Here is a 20,154-nt window from a genome sequence, read left to right on the forward strand (position 1 = left end):
CAATATATAATCGATAAGTATTAATTTTGGGCGTTGTTTGGGTGTTTATCATTTCCCACACGTAATCGACCCCCAAACCCTTTTTATTACTAAAAAACTAAATTTCTGATTACACGTAGATCAGTGCATCTTTTAAAATGACGTTTTTCTTAAAAAAAAAATTTTAAAAGAAGATTTTTGGATATTCGACTTACCTAACCCAAAAGATCGATGACGACTCCGAAATATTTTTTTTACAAAATCGAATTTTTAAAAAATGAGTTAAGACTCGTCGTATCGCCGAAAATCGATTACGACACGTATCATATTAATCGAGAACTCAACCCGATCCGATTTGACCGACCCATAACATCCAACTGCCCCTACGCAATTCAAACAACATCGTTCCTTCTCGGAGACCTGCAAAACAAAACTCACATTGGTAAAAAAAAAGGCTCTTTTTCTCTCTTTGTAAACCAAAGTGATGAGCAACCCCATTGAACCAGCAACGTCAACGAGCGACCCGAATTCGACTCCGAGCCCGACCATTCTCCTCCATCCGCGGCGCGAGCCTTTCGAGCACGGCCTCCTACCAATCCAGAAGCTTGTATTCACCGACCCGGTTCAAGCCCTAACCCCTCTCAAGCAACGGTTCTCCTCCTCCTCCTCAACTCACCGAGTCGTCTCCGCGGCCCTCTCCGATGCACTTCAGACCTCGACCGACCATGCGCGTCTCATCCTCGATACTCTCTCCTCGGTTCTCCACTCCGAATCCGACCCGCTTGTCACTGCCCGCCCCGAGGATGTCGACTCCGTTGGCGCCGATTTGCGTGATCTGATCTTGTTTTTGTACATTCAATCCTACAAGAGACTTTTACCTCGCTCGCACAAGGACTCCGCTGCGGTTGCCGATGTTTGGCCTTCGACGTCGGCTTTCGACGGTTTCTTGTCAGCCCTCTCGCCTTTGCAGGTAAGGATTTTGATCATTCGCCATCCTCCTTGATGAAATGTGTGTTTTTAAATGGATTTGTGATTTTTTAAAGTTTGGTGGTTAACTGGTTATGATTTAATTCAATTATCATTTGAACAATTGCATCAGATTCATGGCTACTTGAAAAATGAACTTCTTCATTGCTGGGTTGATAAAATTCACTGACAATTAACTCTTGATTGGCATCTGGGAGAGAATCATATGCTTCTGTTCTTGTTTTGTAATATTGGACGATGTTTTTTAGGATTGTGTTGATCTTTTTTTATAATTGAGGCTATTTTCTTGGCGTTTTTCTTATTACTCACTTATTTGATTTTCGAAATGAAGCGTGAATGTCTTTTATGATACAAAAGCCAAGAATATTGTTGAAGAATTAAAAGCTTAGTCTTTAACTTATCAATACCAAAAATGCAAGATTATACTTTTATATAAACAATTGTGTTGGGGTACATGTTATAGTTTAACAAAAGATAATTTTGCCCTATTTTTGGGAGAATATTTCTAATATTATTTATTTAGTTGTTTTGCTACTTGCTTTTTTTTATTAAAGGCAGAAAGGACAAAAATGAAATAGTCAATCTAAGAAAATAGCCATATACAAAAAAAAACTACCATACAATTGTTTTGGAATATCAAATGCACGATTACAAGTTTTTACTATTAATTTTTAATCAGCATCAGTGTTACTGTTGCATTTTAGTTCTACTCTTTTTCGTCAATTTTTATTTTTGTTTCAATTATTTAACCTCCCCTTTCTATTAACTGTTTAGGAGTTAGAAAGAAAAAACATAAATATGTCATTTAATTCTGCCTACTGCTTTAAGATGGCTGTCAAATGTGATTAATGCCGCTGGCACATGTTATTTGGGATATCCTAAAATTTTATGATGTCATTGAACTTCAATATCTTAGACAGCAGGATTTCTATCATGATTCATGCTTGTCCCACCTTTTTCTTTTGCTGAGTATCTCTTTGATATGGATTTTACCTTGTCTGTAGACATTTGCAATTATTATGGTTCTATTTGCTGTTAGAAGTTAATGACCGGAGTCTTTTAGTTTATGTGAGCACTTGGGCTTAACCTTTGCACTCATTTCAGCTTGTCCGCAGCAACACCTGCCGGTTTATGCCATCACAGGCTGATGAGGAGGCCCACCAATTGTCATATCTACAAAAGCACTTGGCTAACATCCTCTCTCTTTTGTCAGAGCCGGTGGAGGGGGAAGGCGAAGAGTCTATGGTTTGTAACATTCCTTCTTGCTATTTGAACTCTTATTATGTTTGGTGGAGTGTTCTTTTTCTGTTTTGGGGTTTTGTTTTGTTTTCCTCAATTCAATAAAAAAACAAAAAATTTGAAAACTCAAGGATTGCCTTTTTTTGTTTCTCGGTGGTTTTTTAGCTGAAAATTTCTCTGTAAATGTTCAGAATATAGATTGGAGATTTTATGCATATTTTGTTATCATTTTCATCTGCCTCTCCCATCTTGTGTGACTTTCCTTTGATTTGTTCTGTTATGTTCTCTTTATCCTTCTTTTATCTGCTAGACGGTTATCACTCTTACTATTCATTCTTGATTGTTCTTTCTAGCCGTTGTATATGCAACTCCGTTTTTTTGTGCACATGTATGTGTGCTTGCCATTCACTTCTATGGCTTGGTTTGCTCATGTAAGTACTATTCCTTCAGGTTTTAACTATGGAAGGATTTGAGCACCTTGGATTTCTGATTCAGTTTGGTGATAAGGGATCTGAAGGAGTTCCTTTAAGCCAAGCTTCTCCTTTTTTTGCTAATTCAGATCCTGACATGCCTGCTGTTCCTGTTCCCTCATCACAAGTTCATGATTGGCTTCTAGAGATCATAGCTTCATCTTTGGAGCATGTTTCTGAAAAAAATTCTGCAAAAGAAAGTGGTCTTGCAAGCAATTCCGATCAGGATGTTGCTATGGATGACACTAACCCAAGTTCAGCCAAAGCCTCACAAAGTGCTAGAAGTCCCTTTTTCATTAAGGGCATCTCTAAATCATCTTATGTAAAGCAGGCATCAGATCTTAACAATTCCTCTGTGAAGGTTAGTTGGCTTATATTTGCACTTGCACTGATTTAGTGAAAAATGGAAATGCATGGGTTATTTTTATGTAGTGTTTTTCATGATTCTCATTTAAATGCAGCAAGTGACCTAAACCTCTGAAGGTAGTTTTACTGGATTCTTTTCTTAATCTCCATCTTATAGTCATTTGACTACCATATAGAATCTGTTGAGGGGGAAAAAAGAAAATAGAAACACATATTAGGTTATATCAATGCGACCATCTTTAGATTGGGATGGATGTCTCTTCATTGCGTGTTTTCTGGATGACACAAGATGAAGATGCCAGTTTAGGTTGGAATAGTTTCTGTTGTGTTACTTATGATCAAATAATGGGAAGAATTAGAATAGTTTGTAAATTGTAATTGGTGTCGATTCTCTTTACTGTAATCCTTTGTCTATGTGTGGAATGATGTACATATGGAGAGAAAAAGTCATTATGTTACAAGGCTTGACTGGTACTCTCTTACACTATGTTACTTTGAACTCTTCATTTTCCTTGAAGTACCCATCTCCAACTCATTAGTAGTTGAGTAGGAGGGAATGATCATCTAAATATATGAAATAACTTAGAAATATTAAACATACCCGTGTAAGACACATACCTTTATCTGGTTCTACTCCTAAGTTCGAAGTTCAAACAAGTCTTATATAATATGACTTGAAACAAGAAAGATGAGCGTAGAGCATTTTTATTTCCATGTACGGTGCAGTTAGTCCTACCTTTTTAGTGTCAGCAACCTTGTGGCTTTTTTGTATTGCAAAATTTACAGGCTTTCATGATAAATTCTTCCTAGATTGACTATGTTTTAAACATTTTTTTCAGATGTTGTCTACAGTGTGCTTGAATTCCAAACATTATCTGCAATCTGATGAATATTAGCACTTCTTCAAAATTTGTGTTTTCTTGTAACCCACTAAGTAGGATAAGAGCCTTCACTTGCTTGAGGTTAAACCACTTCTGTTCTTTTACATTTTGACCACCTTCCTTTCAATAAAGTTTTCCTTTTACCCATCATTTGGTGAACCCCTAGCTTGCTTTTATACTAAAACATAATCATATTAGGGTATGCTGAAAACTTCCGATTCTTGATTATTGTTTTCATATTTATGTATTTAGTGGCTTAAAATACCTCTAACTTTACATGATTTATAATTTCAGGTCATTAATTGCCATGATTCAGTCATTTATGTTCTAGCACCTTTAAGATATGCCACCATTTATGGATGCTCTGATGCTACCATAGTTCTTGGAGCTGTTGGCAAGGTATTTTGCCTTTACGCTGCACTAATTTTGGAGTAGTAGAACTACTAAAATGTGGAATTTGGATACAAAATTGTTTCCATCTTTTAACTTTGTATTGATGCACTCAATTGCTGTTTGATATTTTAAATTGCATCCTGGAAGTAGATTTATTTTGATGTCTCTTCATTAGTATACTCATTCACTATTATACTGACTGGGAAATGGACACCACTATTAAAGAATTTATTATATTGTTTATTCGTTATCAAAGACGCTATTGAAAGGCGATCAGGCTTCTTGCTGTTTGATTCGTCATGTTACGACTTTTAGGATATGGTTATATGTGTATATTTGATTCCATTTGCATATCATCTAGCAGTAATCTATGAATTCATGTTTGAAGCATCTGTAGATCTAATGTATAGACATTGTATTCTCCATTCGAAATTCTAAGGTTGGTTGGTCTGTTTTTGTTTGAATGCATGTTCAACAAATGTATCAGAACTTTCAGAAAAATTGCCTCTCTTCATCTCTGCTCCATTGCATATTTTGCTGAACAATAACCTCTCTTCATCTCTATCCCATTTCCTGGCAATGCCAAAATTACTAAAAGAATTTGTATGAAGAAATATGGCCGTTCATTGTGCAAATCAGTTTCTATTGCTAAGGTTGTTAAATCAGCTGTAGATGTTTTCCTGTCCTACATGATATTTGCTTATTTCAACTTTGTGTTAAGTCATTTATTAAATCTTGACTTTGGTTCCGCTTAGTGTTTTCCATCTTGTATTTTTGTTTGCTATAGTTCTTTCGTTTGGAAATGGTTTATCTGCTCCTCTACACATACTCGTAAAACAATCAACCTAATTTTTTTACCTCTGAACAAATGGTCCATTTTCTAGTTCAATTAATGATTTGCTCTTGCCAATAAACATAATATGATTTTTTTCGTTATCATTATTGCAGGCAGTAAGAGTTGAACACTGTGAACGAGTTCATGTGATTATAGCTTCAAAACGAGTTTGCATTGTCAATTGCCGTGAGTGTATATTCTATTTGGGAGTGAACCAACGACCCCTTATTGTTGGCGATAACCACAAGCTACAGGTGAGTGATCCTCAAGCATCCCTTTTGGCCAATGCAATGAGAATTTAATGTGATCACGTAGTTCACACTTGAGTTTTGAGATGAGATAGGAAGAGCCAGCGTAAGATTAAAGAAACCCTCGGTCATACATAAGTACAATATTGGCTAAAGAAAAAGGACATTCGGTTAGAACTGATCCTAAGTGATACATGTGTGACTAACCTTTTAGGCCAGAGTGTGAGGGTGAGTCATATTTGTATACAACAACTGCCTGTTAAAGATTCAAAGTGCTAAGCTTTAGGACTCGATAGAATGACCTTTCGAAGGTAAATTTTAGTATGGATTAGTGGCCTCCTACCATGTTACGATGAATTATCGCTTAGAGATATTGATTTTAAAGAACTTGAAAAGTATCGAGATATTTTAACAAGGCCTACCATTCTTATCAAAAAAAAGTATCGAGATAATTTTGGTAGGAAAAAGAGTAAATCCGTTTATTAATGTGATTTTAGTAGTAACTGCTATGGAGTTATTGCTACAAGGTTGTTAAGCCTTAATGGTAAAGAAGGTGGATACTCAAGCTTTCAAGGTTAAGTTGGAAGATATTCCAACTATTCAAGAATATCCATAGGTTTTTTTTTTTGATAAGAAGTGGAGGCCTCGTTAAAAACCCCCTTCATGATTAAAAGAACACCAATAGGTGCATCCATAGGGGTTACATGGAGAGTTAATTGGATTATCTCCATATTGAAATGTAGAATTTAAAATAAAGGTACTATCCAGTATAATGTTATTCTATAACCCCGTATGGAATGGCTCCAATTGAGCTTAGATAATTAAAGGAATAATTACTAGAATTGTTAAGATCAGGGACTTTCTAGACCAAGCGTGTCATCTGGGATGCACCAGTGCTAGTGGTGAAAATGAAAGATGGATCTATGCAATAATATATGGATTATCATCAATTAAATAATGTAGCAGGGAGGAATAAGTATCCTCTTCCGAGGATTGATGATTACTAGTCTTAGTATTAAAGAAGAGATAATTGACAGGGGAAAGGAATTCAACATAGTGTTAAAGCTTAGCTTGATGTTATGAGTCAAATTATTATTATTTATTTTACGAAGATATTTGTTTCTTATTATCAGGATCATTTTATTATTTATTAGAAGTATGTGGAGATTTTGAGTATTTTATATCACTAAGAGTCATTTCCCTTTTAGCTTAAGTCATTTATTTGAAGTTAACTATATAACCTCTATTTAAATAGGCTAATTGGCATGAATGAAAGTTAAAGTCAATATTTTATTAAAACCCTAAAAATCTTGATCTTGGTCTCATCTAATGATTCCTTAAGGTTTCGATCTCCATTCAATGAGTTGAGTTATCAAACATCATATGTGGCTCCAAGAATAAAGGAAGGCAACTACATCTAGTGTTCTCATTTATCACCCGGTGACTAGATCACAAACAAGGGGCCATAACACTCGGCTATGTTAACCAACCTCCAAGCAGAAGGCAAACTTTATCGAGCTTCCGTCAGAAGTCATAGATTCCTTAAAAGCTTAAATCATAAACTCTGATGGGCCTTAAAGATAGACTTGAAGGTAAAATCTAGTAAGCTCTATAAAATAGGCCATGTTATCCCAATGGCTATTGACTTGGGCTCTGCGTGTGATAATGTGCGTAGATGATTGCAAAAGGAGATAGCTTAGAGGGTATCAATAGACTATATCCCTTCCCTGCCTTGCTTATTTAAGTGATGTTGGATTCTAGCAAAACACTTGAACAAAAAATTTCTTCTCCTGCTTACCTTGTTTATTTCCACTTTTAGGGACATAAAATGTCTATCTACATGTGCTTTTTAAAAAAAATATTTTGTAAAATTTTTCAACATATTTTGTGTACTTCCTCAATAATATTAAGATTGTTACAAAGAAGAGGAAAAGTTACTTTCTTGATAGCCATCAATTAGTATGGTAGGTAAGCATATATACACAAGTAGTGAGGTTTAGGGAGAAAACAACAGTAATTTAATGGAACTGAGGATGCAAACAAGATGGAAGTTGGAACTCTAAACATACATGGGTTGTAGAAACTTTTAGTTTTTGAAACCTATTAATTAAGTAAAAACAATAAAGTTAGCAATAAATCTATTTAATAGCATACCAGGGTTTGGGGGATTTTGTTCTGGTTATTTTAGTTCTAATTGCTACTGTCACTATTTAATTAGACAATATAGAACATTAGGGTTTTCAATGTGTAGTTCCTCTAAGGTTATATTTAGCATATTTAATATCTAATTGTGCTGGAAAATAGAATATGCACCCTTCCTGACCATTACAGATAATTGATTAGATCTTTAGTGACAAATTTCACTTTTTAGACCCATCTCGCTATTGTTTTAGTTGGTTTTGGATAGTATCACAGTTATGAACTTCAACAATCAGGAAGACTGGCAGTTGGGAAATTCTTTTGAGTTGGTTTTGGGTGTTTTTTCTGTTATGGACTTTAATACTCAGGAAGAGAAACTGGGAGGTGCTGTGAATTCGGTATCAATGAGTCTGTTTCGAGATTTTGTTTCTAGGGCGAATTTAATTGATTTGCCTTTAGTCGGAGGTCAGTTTACGTGGTGTAATAATAGGGAAATTCCCACTTTTGAGAGTTTGGATCGATTTTTGGTTGATCAGAGTTATTTTTCTTATTTTCCCAAGATTAGTCAAATTTTGCAACCAAGGTCCGTTTTTTATCACAATATTATTTTGCTGGAGAATAAGGGATGTAATTGGGGGCCGAAGTCGTTTCGCTTGTTTAATTATGCGTTGGAGGAGGAAGGGTTTAGTGAGATGATGAAGAAGGAGCTGCTCAAATTGGGTACAGAGGAGAAATCAATGTCCATTGTCAAAACTCTTAATCGGGTGAAGGACGTGGCAAAGAAATGGTCTAGTAAGGGTTTTCTTCAGCTACCAGGACAAATAAGAACGTTGGAGAAAGCTATCCAGGAAATGGAAATGGATTTGCAACAAGGGATTTCCATGGGATCAATGAATGCTATTGTGGAAGCAAAGAGAGAATTATGGGAGTTACAAAAGAAGGAAGAATCGATTTGGTTGCAAAAGTCTAGATTGAAATGGAGTTTGGAGGGTGATAAGAACACTAGATTTTTTCATCACAGTGCAACAGTTAGAGGGAGGATAAATTGTATTAAATCCCTCAAAAGTTGATAATGAATTCATTGAAGATCCTAGTTCAATTAAAGCTGAAGTGGTGAAGTTCTTCAAGGGGTTGTTTAGTAACCAAACACACTGGAGACAGAGGAGTTAAATCTGGAATTTCTTAAACTTTCGGTAGGTCAATGTTCAGCATTGGAGAAGCCATTTACTGAAGAGGAAGTTTGGGAAGTTATTGTTCATGTTGATAGTAATAAAGCTCCGGGTCCAGATAGTCTGAATTTAGGGTTTTTAAAGAAGTTTTGGAATTTCTTGAAGGAAGATGTGATGCTGTTTTTCCTTCATCTCCCTTATTCTTAAGAAGGCAAATTCAGAGGGGTTGGAAGATTTTAGGCCAATTAGCCTAGTGGGGGGATTATATAAAGTTCTTTCTAGGGTCTTAGCTAGAAGATTGAGTTTGTGTATTAACGATATTATCAGTTCGTCTCAATTCGCTTTCATTCCGGGAAGGAACATATTGGACTGCTCGTTTATTGCAAATGAAAGTATTGACTTTTGGAGAAAGAAAGGGTTGAAGGGAGTAGTCTTCAAGGTCGGTTGATTGGCCAATTGTGATGCAAATAATGAGCAAAATGGGGTTTGGTGACAAGTGGAGGTCTTGGATGTATCAATGTATGTCAACAGCTTCGATTTCGGTTTTGGTAAATGGGTATCATACGTAGAAATTTAAAACAACTAGGGGTCTAAGACAGGGATGTTCGCTTTCGCCGTTGTTGTTCAATTTGGCTGCTGAGTTGCTGCATTTGTTGTTGACTAAAGCTGTGGAAATGGGACTGTTTTCGGGTTTTGATTTAGGAGTTCATGACAGGGCATTTAAGTGATCACATCTACAATTCGCGGATGACCTTATAATCTTCAGTAAAGGTTCTATCCGTGATTTGAGGAATGTTAAAAGAGTGCTGCTAATTTATGAGCTTTTGGTGGGGTTGAAGCTAAATCTAGTTAAAAGCAGGATTTATGGTATTAATGTTGAGGATGGAGAGTTAGCTACTTGGGCAAATGATATTGGTTGCTCGATAGGATATCTTCCATCAGAATATTTAAGCTTACCTCTGGGGTACAAGAGGAATTCGGTTGCTATGTGGGAGCCAATAGTGGCGAGATTTCATGCGAAATTGAGTGGTTGGATGGCTAATTCCTTGTCGTTAGCAGGAAGGGTGGTGTTGGTCAAATCGGTACTCTGCTCTCTCCCCTTCTATTTTCTGTCCATTTTCAGAATTCCAGCTTCTGTGTTACTAAAACTTAATTCTATCATGGCTTCATTTCTGTGAGGGGGGGGGGTCGACTGACAAGAAAAAAATCCATTGGGTCAATTGGAAGTTGGTTACTAAACCAAAAAAATTGGGGGTATAGGGATCCCAAATTTATAACTGTTGAACAGAGCTTTGCTAGGGAAATGGGTATGGAAGCTTGCATCAGAAAAGAAGTCTTGGTGGAAGAGAGTGGTGTGTGGTATTTATAATTTGGATCCAAATTCCATTATGATGGGGAATTCCTGGTCAGGCCGTGCATCGTGGATTTGGAAAGGTATGGTTAAAAACTTTTTCAACAATGATGGTTTTGGAGATTGTTTTAGAAGGAATATGCGTTTGAAGACAGGGAATGGGGTATCTATGGAGTTTTGGAATGACGTTTGGTTAGGTGAAGTTCCCTTGAAAGTTTTGTTCCCTAGACTTTATGTTCTTTCTAACAATAAGAGGGTAAAGTGATGGAGTTTGGGGAGAATGACTCGGGTGGGTGTGGGACATCCAAATGAGAAGAAATTTGGCTGATTGGGAAATTGAACATTGGCTACAGTTGATTACTATGTTGAATAATATCTCCCTATATCCTGCCGAAGATGATTGTTGGATTTGGTTAGGGAATGGAGAGGGCTGCTTTACAACGAAATCTTGTATTAATACTTTCATTGATCAAGATGGGTCTGGGCAGAATCAGGAGAATTGGGAAAAACATATTTGGGTAGGGATTGCACCTCCACGGGTGGAAACGTTTGTATGGCAATTAGTGCATCAGAGATTGTCGGTTAAAGAGGAATTATTGAAGAGAGGTGTGACAGAGATTGTTGATCATCTATGTGTATTGTGTGGTCGAGAGGTGGAATCGATTTCACATTTATTTCTGCATTGTAAGATAGTGTGGGGCCTGTGGTCAACATTTTTGAAAATGTGGAATGTGTCATTGGTGATTCCTAAGAATATCACTGATTTTTTCATTTTGTGGGATGATTTACTGCCTAAATCTTCGATCTGGAAATTCATTCCAAGGGCAGTGATGTGGTCAGTGTGGAAATGTAGAAATGAGATTATCTTTTAGAAAGGAAAGCTGGATTTGGTCAGACTGTTTTTCATTGTTCGATTTAGAGTAGCTTCTGGTTTGTTGCAAGGTTTAACGATGTGGTGGTCAGTGTGGAAATGTAGAAATGAGATTATCTTTTAGAAAGGAAAGCTGGATTTGGTCAGACTGTTTTTCATTGTTCGATTTAGAGTAGCTTCCTGGTTTGTTGCAAGGTTTAACGATGTGGTTATTCCTTTAGATTCCCTAGTAGGCGATTTAAAACTTGCTGAGTCGAGGGGAAAACAACGAAAGGGCTGCTCTCAATCTTCTTGCTGGGTTCCTCCCCCGGAGGGGTTCTTAAAGTTTAATGTTGATGGAGTGATGGTATCGGGCTGGGATAAAGGAGGTATTAGTGGTCTGATTCGGGACAGTAGAGGTGTGTTGCTTCAGTGGTTCTCTGAAGCAGTAGGGGGAGGTCCTCCTATCATGGCAGAGTTGTTGGCGATTAAGAGGGGGCTTTGTCTTATGGAAGAACTAGGTTCGGTTTCTAATAAGAGGTTTATTCTGGAATCTGACTCAATTAATGCTCTGAAGTGGATCAAGAATCCGGGTTTATGTACCCCTATGTTTCTATCCTTGGTGAACGATATAGTTTCGCTTTTGGAAAGAAAGGATATTATTATTAAGCATATTTTGAGGGCGGCAAACTGGGAAGCTGATAAACTAGCTAAAGATGGCATAGGGTGATTTCTTGGTTTATATTGGTTGTGTTGATTTGTAGGAAATGTAATTTCCTGTGTTGTAAGGTTTTTGAGTTAAGTCTTATTTTCTTCAGTTGGAGGTTTTGGAGTCTGTTATGCTCTACCTATGTATTATTGCTCTTATGAATAAAATTTTCTAGGCACTCTTTTCCTCCTTCCTAGATCCTTCATGCTACTGACATAACATGGAGGGTTAGAAGGGGTTTTTTAATGAGGCCTACTCTTCTATCAAAAAAAAAAATACTCAGGTAGACTAACAGTTGGGAAATTCTTTTCTTAACATCAGGTGGCACCATATAACACATTCTATTCTCAGTTGGAGGAACACATGACTGAAGTCGGCATTGTGGCAACTATCAATAGATGGGATGAACCTTTGGCACTCGGAGCGGCTGATCCGCATGATTCATTATCTCATCCTGCTGGAGTTGCCGATGCTCAGACCGAACCTGCTACACGCCTAGATCCTGATCAGTTCACAAATTTTCTGGTATGCTTTATGTATCTCGTAGCTTAGCTTGGGATGTTTTTATATCTTCCTTCTCTGTTACCTTTTTTATAATTTGTTCATGTACTTGACATAGATTTCTCAATGCACAGATTCCAAACTGGTTTAAAGGTGAACTCACTGGGTCAACAAGGAATAATCCGTACCCCTTACCTGATCCATATTTCGCATCTCAACAGAGAAACGTAAGTGCACTAAGCCCATCCGATGAGTACAAAATTTGACTTTATATGTTGAATTGGTTATATCTGCATGATAGAAGCAATGTTTTGTGTTTAGAACTACTGGTTGGTTTTATTGATCTTTCTAGTATTTGAATTAACTGAAATTTTGTTTTTCTTCCTATTGATTCCTATTGTAATCAACAGCAAAAGAATTTAGGTGAGATACAGCAAATACTGAGAGAAGCTCCTCTTGAAGAAAATCGAAAAAGAGAATTATCATGTGCACTTCATGTATACTTCAAAGACTGGTTATACGGTAATCCATCATTTCTATCCGTTTTGTTGTGTTCTTTTTATTTCTATAAGTGGTGATTTTCATTAAGGGTCCTGATCTTTTTCATGATATGATGCTGTCTGGCATTATTACATGGTCCTTTCTTACTGAATTCAAGATTTTTGTGACTGAAGATTACCAATTCCTGATGAATAACGGTTAAATTCCTCTTGGTTTGAGTATGTTCCCACACATTCTCATTAGTCTTTGCATTTGATTTCTGACTATTTTTGCCTTATCCAATCTCTTTTTGCCTTGTGAATTTTTAAGTGAAATTGAGGGCTGGACATACCTAATTTAGGAGATCAGTAAATGCTGGGATTGAACTGTATGCTATGATCTTAAGAGAGCCTTTTAGTGAATGGTTGATTTACGTAAATCTCGTTTTTCTTTTCCCGTAATACAATTGCAGCTTCGGGAAATATCCGTCAGTTGTACTGCTTACAAGGCGAGTGATACCCGAAGGTAAATCTGCATTATTAGAGGATAGAAGAATGGTTTATGGCTTTCTTTCAGTTTCAAACCCTTTGCCTCCTGTGGGTTCAACAGGCAGCCGATAATCACCCGTTGTAATTCGGATCGGCACTATGGATTGGCAATGCAATCTGATTATATGCCTCTACTAATCTCATTGTAATATTTTTTTTGGATGGAAAGGGAAATAATGGTATTGTTTTGTGAATTTTTCTCATCCCCATGATCTAGCCATGTGTAGTTGAATCTCTTCTTTTTTCCAGGTTTTTTGGTTCCCTGTTTTGAGTTATTATCTTCAATATTTGTGGCCTCTCCATGATATGTTGGTCAATTAGGTAAGGTTGATTACATGCTTCAAAGCTTTTAAATTATGTGCTTGGATTTGGATATAAAAATTATTAGGGATTATTGTTTGGCACTGCCTGTGAAAGTTATGCCAAATGTCTTTCGCATTTATTTAAAATAAATTAATTAATAAAACTTAATACATTTAGTGTTTTTTTTTTATTATTCAGCCGTTTTTGTTCACTAATGGCATTATGACGTAGCTTTTTTTAAATCATCCAGGTATTTAATGTTAGAAACATTTTCATTTTAGGTTCGGGCCCTGATTGACGTTGAATTTTTCTATTAAATAACATGTGTCACGTATTAGTAATTATGAAAATTATAATTTTTTAAAATATATTTATAAAAAATCTTAATTTCTCTTAAATTACAAAAGAGTGTTAAATACCTAAAAACCTTAAATCTTTAATCGGCCAACATATTTTTTGTCATTTTTCTAGTTATATGTCATATACTTGTGGTCGAGATCACGTGGGATTATGATTTTCAGTGTTGGATTCATTGGGTACACATGACGATTGGTTGCGATTTCATAGGGTTATTGATCCCTATGTGGAGGTTTATCGACACCAAAAGGTGACAGATGTCGGTTGACATGGACTCAAGGGATGAGGATTTTCGAAGTTATGGGATTTTTTTAAAGTGTTCCAATTTTTTTCCTTAAATATAATATTAAATTTTAAATAATTTCTTTTTTAAATTACCAAAACGTGACACATATCACTTAACAGAGAAATTTAACGACAATTACGGTCACGGCACCTAAAATAATAACGTTTGTAATGTTAGGTACCTAAATGATTCAAAAGAAAATTTAAATATTTATTTAAGAAAAATAGTATAATTTGAACACTTATTTTATAATTAAACATAATGAAATCGATGAAATAAAATAGGAAAAGAAAAATGAAGGACATACTCTACTTTCCTTTCAAAGAGGTATATTATTTGCCCAATTCATTATCAATTTTTTTGAAAGACACATTATCAATTATTTACATCCTGATATACTACATCAATATTTTAGTCTAATTGTATTTACTTTGTGAGCAAAAAATATTAACCGTTAATAAATTATAGATTTTACTAAAATGAAAACTATTTTGTTTTAAAATAAAATATTTATAAAATATAGATATAAAAAGTAGCCAGTCAATAAAATGAGGGAATTTCTTTAGAATTATGCCTTTTTTTATAAAATATAAATATAAAACAGGTTATTTAATAAAATGTTAGGGTATTTTTTTTAGTAAAGTATACACATGGTCCTCTAATTTTAGGTTACTATTTTATTAAGTTCACCGACTATTAAAAGTTATAAAATGGTCACATGATTATTCATTATGCTTTAAACCCGTCTTTTTTCATTAAAAAATTTACGATATTCTTAGTTGAACGTCAACCTGTTAACTGTGATATGATAAAATTTGATCCCAAAATATCAAACGACTATCATATCTCAATCATTATGTTAACGTCCAACTTATATAATCATCAATTTTTTAACAAAAAAATGATTTTAGAACATAATAAATAGTTGGACAATCATTTTGTAACTTTTAATAGTCGAGGGATTTAGCAAAACAACATTCTATAGTCGAAGGATTATTTTATAATTTTTACTGGTTAATGAATTTAATAAAATATACCTTATAGTTGGTAATTATTTATCTATATTTTATAGAATTCACTAATTTTATTTAAAATAAAAAATATCTTAATTTAAAATAAAAATTTGTAATTAGAATTGTAATTTTTTTTTACAGAAAGCGTTAGTAAATTAATAATTCAAAAAAGATAAATAAAATTAATAATTTAAGATTATATACTTTATCATAAAATTCAACCAAAGATAAATAAAATCAGATCCAACTGTTGAAAGTGCACCGATTATAGTAAATCAGACTCGAGCATATTTTGGGTCCGTTTGTTTCATGTAAAATGTTTTCCTCATTTTCCAGTGTTTGGTTGGAGGAAAACTAGTTGGTCAACGTAAAACATTTTTATAGTCAACAGAATTTCCTTTGTGTTTTCTGAAAAATGACTTACAATCTGATTTTCCTTAAGTCATTTTTCGAACTTTTCACTTCAAAGAATAAATATACAAAATAATTTTGTTCTATGAATTTAATATTAATAAAATATTTTAATATCATTTTAATCAAAATATTAATTATTAAAATATTTAAAATATATTTATTAATATTTCTAATAATATAATATTATATTTTTAATATTATAATAAAATAATTAATTATATTATAATAATATAAGATATTTTATTATATTTTAATGACATATAATAAATTATTAATAAAATTTATATTATTTATTAATTTCATAGAAATAATATTATTAAATTATTAATAATGAATAATAATATTAATATAATAATCTAATAATATTTTAATAAAGATATTTAAAATATACTAATTAATATTTTTAAAATACAATATAACACTATTACTTTAATAAATAATTAATATAATTTATAATATTTTTATTTCAATAAAATATATCAATATTAATATTTTTATTAATAAAATTATAAAAATAAAATTTTAAAATAAATAAATAATTTTAATATTTTAAAAATAATAATAATAAATTTTATGATAAATAATATTATTTATATTTACTATTTGTAATAAATAATTTTAAAAAAATTATCAATTAGTGAAAAATGATTTAAATAATATCTTCCAAACATCGTAAATATTTAAAAAAATATTTTTTAAAAAATATAATTTATTTTATGAAATTGTTTTCTAAAATATATTTTTGGTGAAAAAACAAAGACTTTATGTCTTATTTTCAATGTTATTAAAACCGGACCGGACCGACCGGTTCGACCGGTTGAACCGTAAACCGGTGGCCTGTCCGGTCCGGTTAACTCCCAAAATCGGATTAGCACAGAACCGGTAAATAATCGGAAGAATCATCTGAAAATCGGGAAAATCAGGGTGAATCGACTGAAAACCGGCAAAACCGATTTGAACCGCCGGTTCACTTTTTTTCTTTAAAAAAAAATTAAACCAAACGACGTCGTTTGTTCAACGAGCCGAGTCAAATTCGAATATTGCTGAGCTCGACTCGAACTCGAAAACTTTAAAAATAAGCTCAACTCGACTCAAAAACTCACGAGCTAAAAATTATCAACTCGAAATATAATATTAAAACTTGAAATCGAAAAGGCTCGAACTCAGAAAATAATTTAGAAGTTCGATTGAAGCCTAAAATTTGAGCTCAATTGAAGCGAAAGAATAGTTCGCTTTGTGTTCACCAAAAGGCTCCATGATTTTGAATGTCAAATTACCTCTATTATTTATAGAAGTAAGTTAGGATGCTCTTCTATGTTTCTTAGCCATCTGAGATTGTTTTGTTCTCATATTTTTACTCTTTAAACTTTTGGGATACTCTTCTATGTTTCTTAGTCATGTGTGATTGTTTTTTTTAAACAATTAAACCAAATAACATCATTTGTTATGATTTTTTTAAGTCACAATTTTATTTTTTTGATTATAGTTATATAATTATATTTATTATTTAATATGTTTTACCATAAATATTATGTTGTAGTTGATTTGAATCATTTTGTTTCACTTGATTTTATGGTTTTTCATTTATACATGTTATGACTTGTGATATTTTTATACATTTTAATGTTGTAAACTTAAAAAAAGTGTTACATATATATTAATATTGCTTTGAATATTATGTAAAATTAAAAAAAAATATTATTTTATATAAAATCCGGTTCAATCGCGATTGAACCCGATTGAACCAGTAAACTAATATCTTCACCGGTTCAATGTCTGGTCCGGTTTTGAAAACATTGCTTATTTTTATGACCCACAATAGGAAAGCTCATGGAGATGGGTTCGGGCTCTTTGACTGAGTCAGGATGTTCTGCCACTAACTCTTCCGCCGAGTCACTCAACAGCTTCAACGCCGGAAAAAAGATCTTTTTCGCCGCCGCATCCACCACTGCAATCATGGGGACAACAACCAAGTCCGGTGAAGGGTCTTCAAGCTCATCCGGGTCGGGTAGGAAGGGCAGGGGTAGTGGAATGGTGCAAGGGGCTCAGCCTTTAAGGTGTCAAGTAGAAGGGTGTAAAGTGGATCTAAGCGATGCTAAGGCTTGCTATTCAAGGCATAAGGTTTGTTGTATGCACTCTAAGTCATCTAAAGTCCTTGTTGCCGGCATTGACCAAAGATTTTGTCAGCAGTGTAGCAGGTCCGCCCTCCAAATTCCTCCTAATTTTTGGCCTTTCTAGTAGTTTATCAAGTAATTTGTTAATTATCTGTGCCAATGATTGATGGTTTTGAGTTGTATTGGGTTTAAGTTTTGATTTCATTGTTTCTTCTAATCGAATCGGTTTTTGTTTCATTTTAGTATTTTGTTCAAGATTTAACATTAAGTTTTTTAAAATAAATTGAAAGTTTTAAGTATTAAAACAGATCAAAATTGATAGTTTATGTACTAGGCTTAAGTATTGGGTACTAAAATAAAACAAAAACTAAACATTATATATGATTTTAAAACATTAAAAGTTTCGATACTAAAATAGACTAAAACTGATAATTTAGATATAAAATGTGTTTACCCTTATTTTTACAGAGCTTGTTACTTTCTGCTATTTATTAGTCTTGAGTTTTTCTGTTTTTGTACTTATGGATTAGGATGGTGATTTTTCTTATTTATTATTTATTAGGTTATTCGGTGGTTGATTGAGCTTAACTGAATTCGGTCTCGATTATTTTAGGCCAGGATTTAAACCGCAACTATTGCTGTTGCGGTAGCTTTTTCAGTTGTTTTGTTTTTATCGTGATTACGATAATAGTTTGTTATTGTGGTCATTATGGGTATCAGGTTGTGGTTGCTTTTTCAGTTGTATTGTTTACTGTGATTATGATAATAACAGGTGCTATTGCGGTCATTACGGGTATCATGGTTGTGCAATGATAGTTTCGGACAGCACCTTTACCGCTGTGTAACGGCTGCTATCCGATAGCTCACTAGTTTCATAGAAGCTACCTCGTGTTGCTTATACTCTCTGTAGGGGCTTCAGATGTGGAGCTTTGAGTGTAATTTTTGGTTTTTGGCATTGATTTTTGCTTGTCGGGTTTGATTTCCTCTGTGCAAGTAAATTTGGAATTTCCTTGTTGTATCATCGTTATCGTCATCTGTTGTAGTCTCTATCCAGATTTCATCAGCTTTCGGAATTCGATAAAGGGAAACGGAGTTGCCGTAGACGACTCGCAGGTCACAACAAGCGACGTAGGAAACTGACCTCTGGATCATTATTTTCCTCTCCTTATGGTGGGCTCTCATCATCTATTATTGGTTTTGGATTGTGATTACCGCTTGTTTTTTGAACTTTGTTTATTTGGTGGCTGCTATGATACAGAGAACGGCAGTAGAGGTGGAAACTTCGTCTTGGATTTCTCAGCGTACCCAAGACTTTCTGGCTGCGACGGGTGGCCAACAGGTAGTTCATCAGAGTGCATACCCCAACATCGAAACACAGCTACTGGAACGTCATTTCCACATCCATGGCGAAATGACTCCAACAATCCTCCGAACAACATTTTCCTGCAAGGCTCACCGCATGGGACTAGTTTCTCCGGCACTGCGATTCCTCCGGGAGAGTGCTTCACGGGGTTTGGTGACTCAAGCCGTGCTCTCTCTCTTCTGTCAAATTGAACATGGGGCTCCAGACACCTGGCTTCAAGTTTCTGGGTAAGTGGCATGATAAGCGAAGGGTCCTCTGCGGCTCAACCAGCAACACCTCATGGTGTGATTGTGAACCCTTATTCAAATGCCTCTTGGGGTCTCAATAGCAATGACTGCTTGCAGTTCTCATGAGATCCCACCTCATGTAGATTTGGGTCGAATCTCGGATCCCAGTATCTGTCAATTCTCTAGCAGCCTTGAGTTGTCTCAACAAAGCCGGAGACCATACTCGGAACTTGAGCAGTCCAGGGTGCCATATGACGACTCCATGCATCATATTCACTGGTCGCTCTGAGCTCGCAATGGTCGTCGTTCATGTATGTCTAATGATGTTTTCAGGCATATGATGTTATGGTTCATTAATTCTGAGTGGGATTAACCCAAACTATCGCCAAGGTGTACCCTTGGCCGTACTAATTAGCTGTTGAACTGCCCAGCCTTACATTAAATAAAATCCTCTTAGCATATTACTTCACAGTTGGCACAGAAGAGAAACAATGCTTCCAATAGAACCTACTGAAGGATCCCTTCACCCGAACCCGATAAGAATGACCTGATTGTCACTGTAGAATCAATACACACACGTGTGTTTAATCATTTTAATCATATTAAGTCAATACCAATCATGTTAACCCATGTTTAATCACATCATAAACAAAATGTATGTGTAATTATATGAAGACTCAATCGACTGAATAATACAAAAGAAACTTTATTTTATTTGAACACAAAAGATTTAAACATAAAAGTGGAACAAACCCAACCCAAAAATTAATTAAAATTTCTTCTTAACAAGGGCTAGTGAATATAAAACCTCACATTAATATCAAGCGGTAAATTATGAATTTGGTAACTCAATTTTACTCTATTCTATTTTATTCAATATACTTTAAATCTTTTCAATTTTTTTATTTAACTTAATACATTAGATTTTCGTA

At 34.5% G+C, this 20,154-nt stretch overlaps 1 protein-coding gene and 1 pseudogene across 3 annotated transcripts; both read left to right on the forward strand.

Moving 5' to 3' along the window:
- Nucleotides 1-404: 404 nt before the first annotated feature.
- Nucleotides 405-13,383, forward strand: LOC120200372 (TBCC domain-containing protein 1-like). 3 transcript variants are annotated; one of them, XM_039201245.1, is made up of 10 exons: nt 406-949; nt 2,071-2,211; nt 2,656-3,036; nt 4,217-4,321; nt 5,264-5,404; nt 11,938-12,141; nt 12,252-12,344; nt 12,528-12,639; nt 13,070-13,122; nt 13,207-13,379. In XM_039201245.1, exons 1-9 carry the CDS (start codon nt 464-466, stop codon nt 13,111-13,113), a joined length of 1,707 nt encoding a protein of 568 aa, XP_039057176.1. In that variant the 5' UTR covers nt 406-463; the 3' UTR covers nt 13,114-13,122; nt 13,207-13,379. The 3 variants fall into 3 exon arrangements, with proteins under 3 accessions (XP_039057177.1, XP_039057176.1, XP_039057175.1); XM_039201246.1 differs by having other exon boundaries at nt 405-949; nt 2,071-2,207; nt 2,652-3,036; nt 13,070-13,383; XM_039201244.1 differs by having other exon boundaries at nt 13,070-13,380.
- A 3,965-nt stretch (nt 13,384-17,348) lies between these two features.
- LOC120200373 lies at nt 17,349-19,639 on the forward strand (annotated as a pseudogene).
- The last annotated feature ends 515 nt before the right edge of the window (nt 19,640-20,154 follow it).

The sequence above is a fragment of the Hibiscus syriacus genome, unplaced genomic scaffold, assembly GCF_006381635.1.
Source record: "Hibiscus syriacus cultivar Baekdansim isolate YM2019G1 unplaced genomic scaffold, ASM638163v2 tig00005939_pilon, whole genome shotgun sequence".
NCBI lineage: Eukaryota > Viridiplantae > Streptophyta > Magnoliopsida > Malvales > Malvaceae > Hibiscus > Hibiscus syriacus.

Bases quoted from the DNA above. Each gene is read 5' to 3' on its own strand.
- LOC120200372 (XM_039201246.1), top strand. From the start codon at position 464: ATGAGCAACCCCATTGAACCAGCAACGTCAACGAGCGACCCGAATTCG. The intron at 950-2,070 runs GTAAGGATTTTG...CACTCATTTCAG, and splicing joins CAGCCCTCTCGCCTTTGCAG to CTTGTCCGCAGCAACACCTG. The intron at 3,037-4,216 runs GTTAGTTGGCTT...TTATAATTTCAG, and splicing joins TTAACAATTCCTCTGTGAAG to GTCATTAATTGCCATGATTC.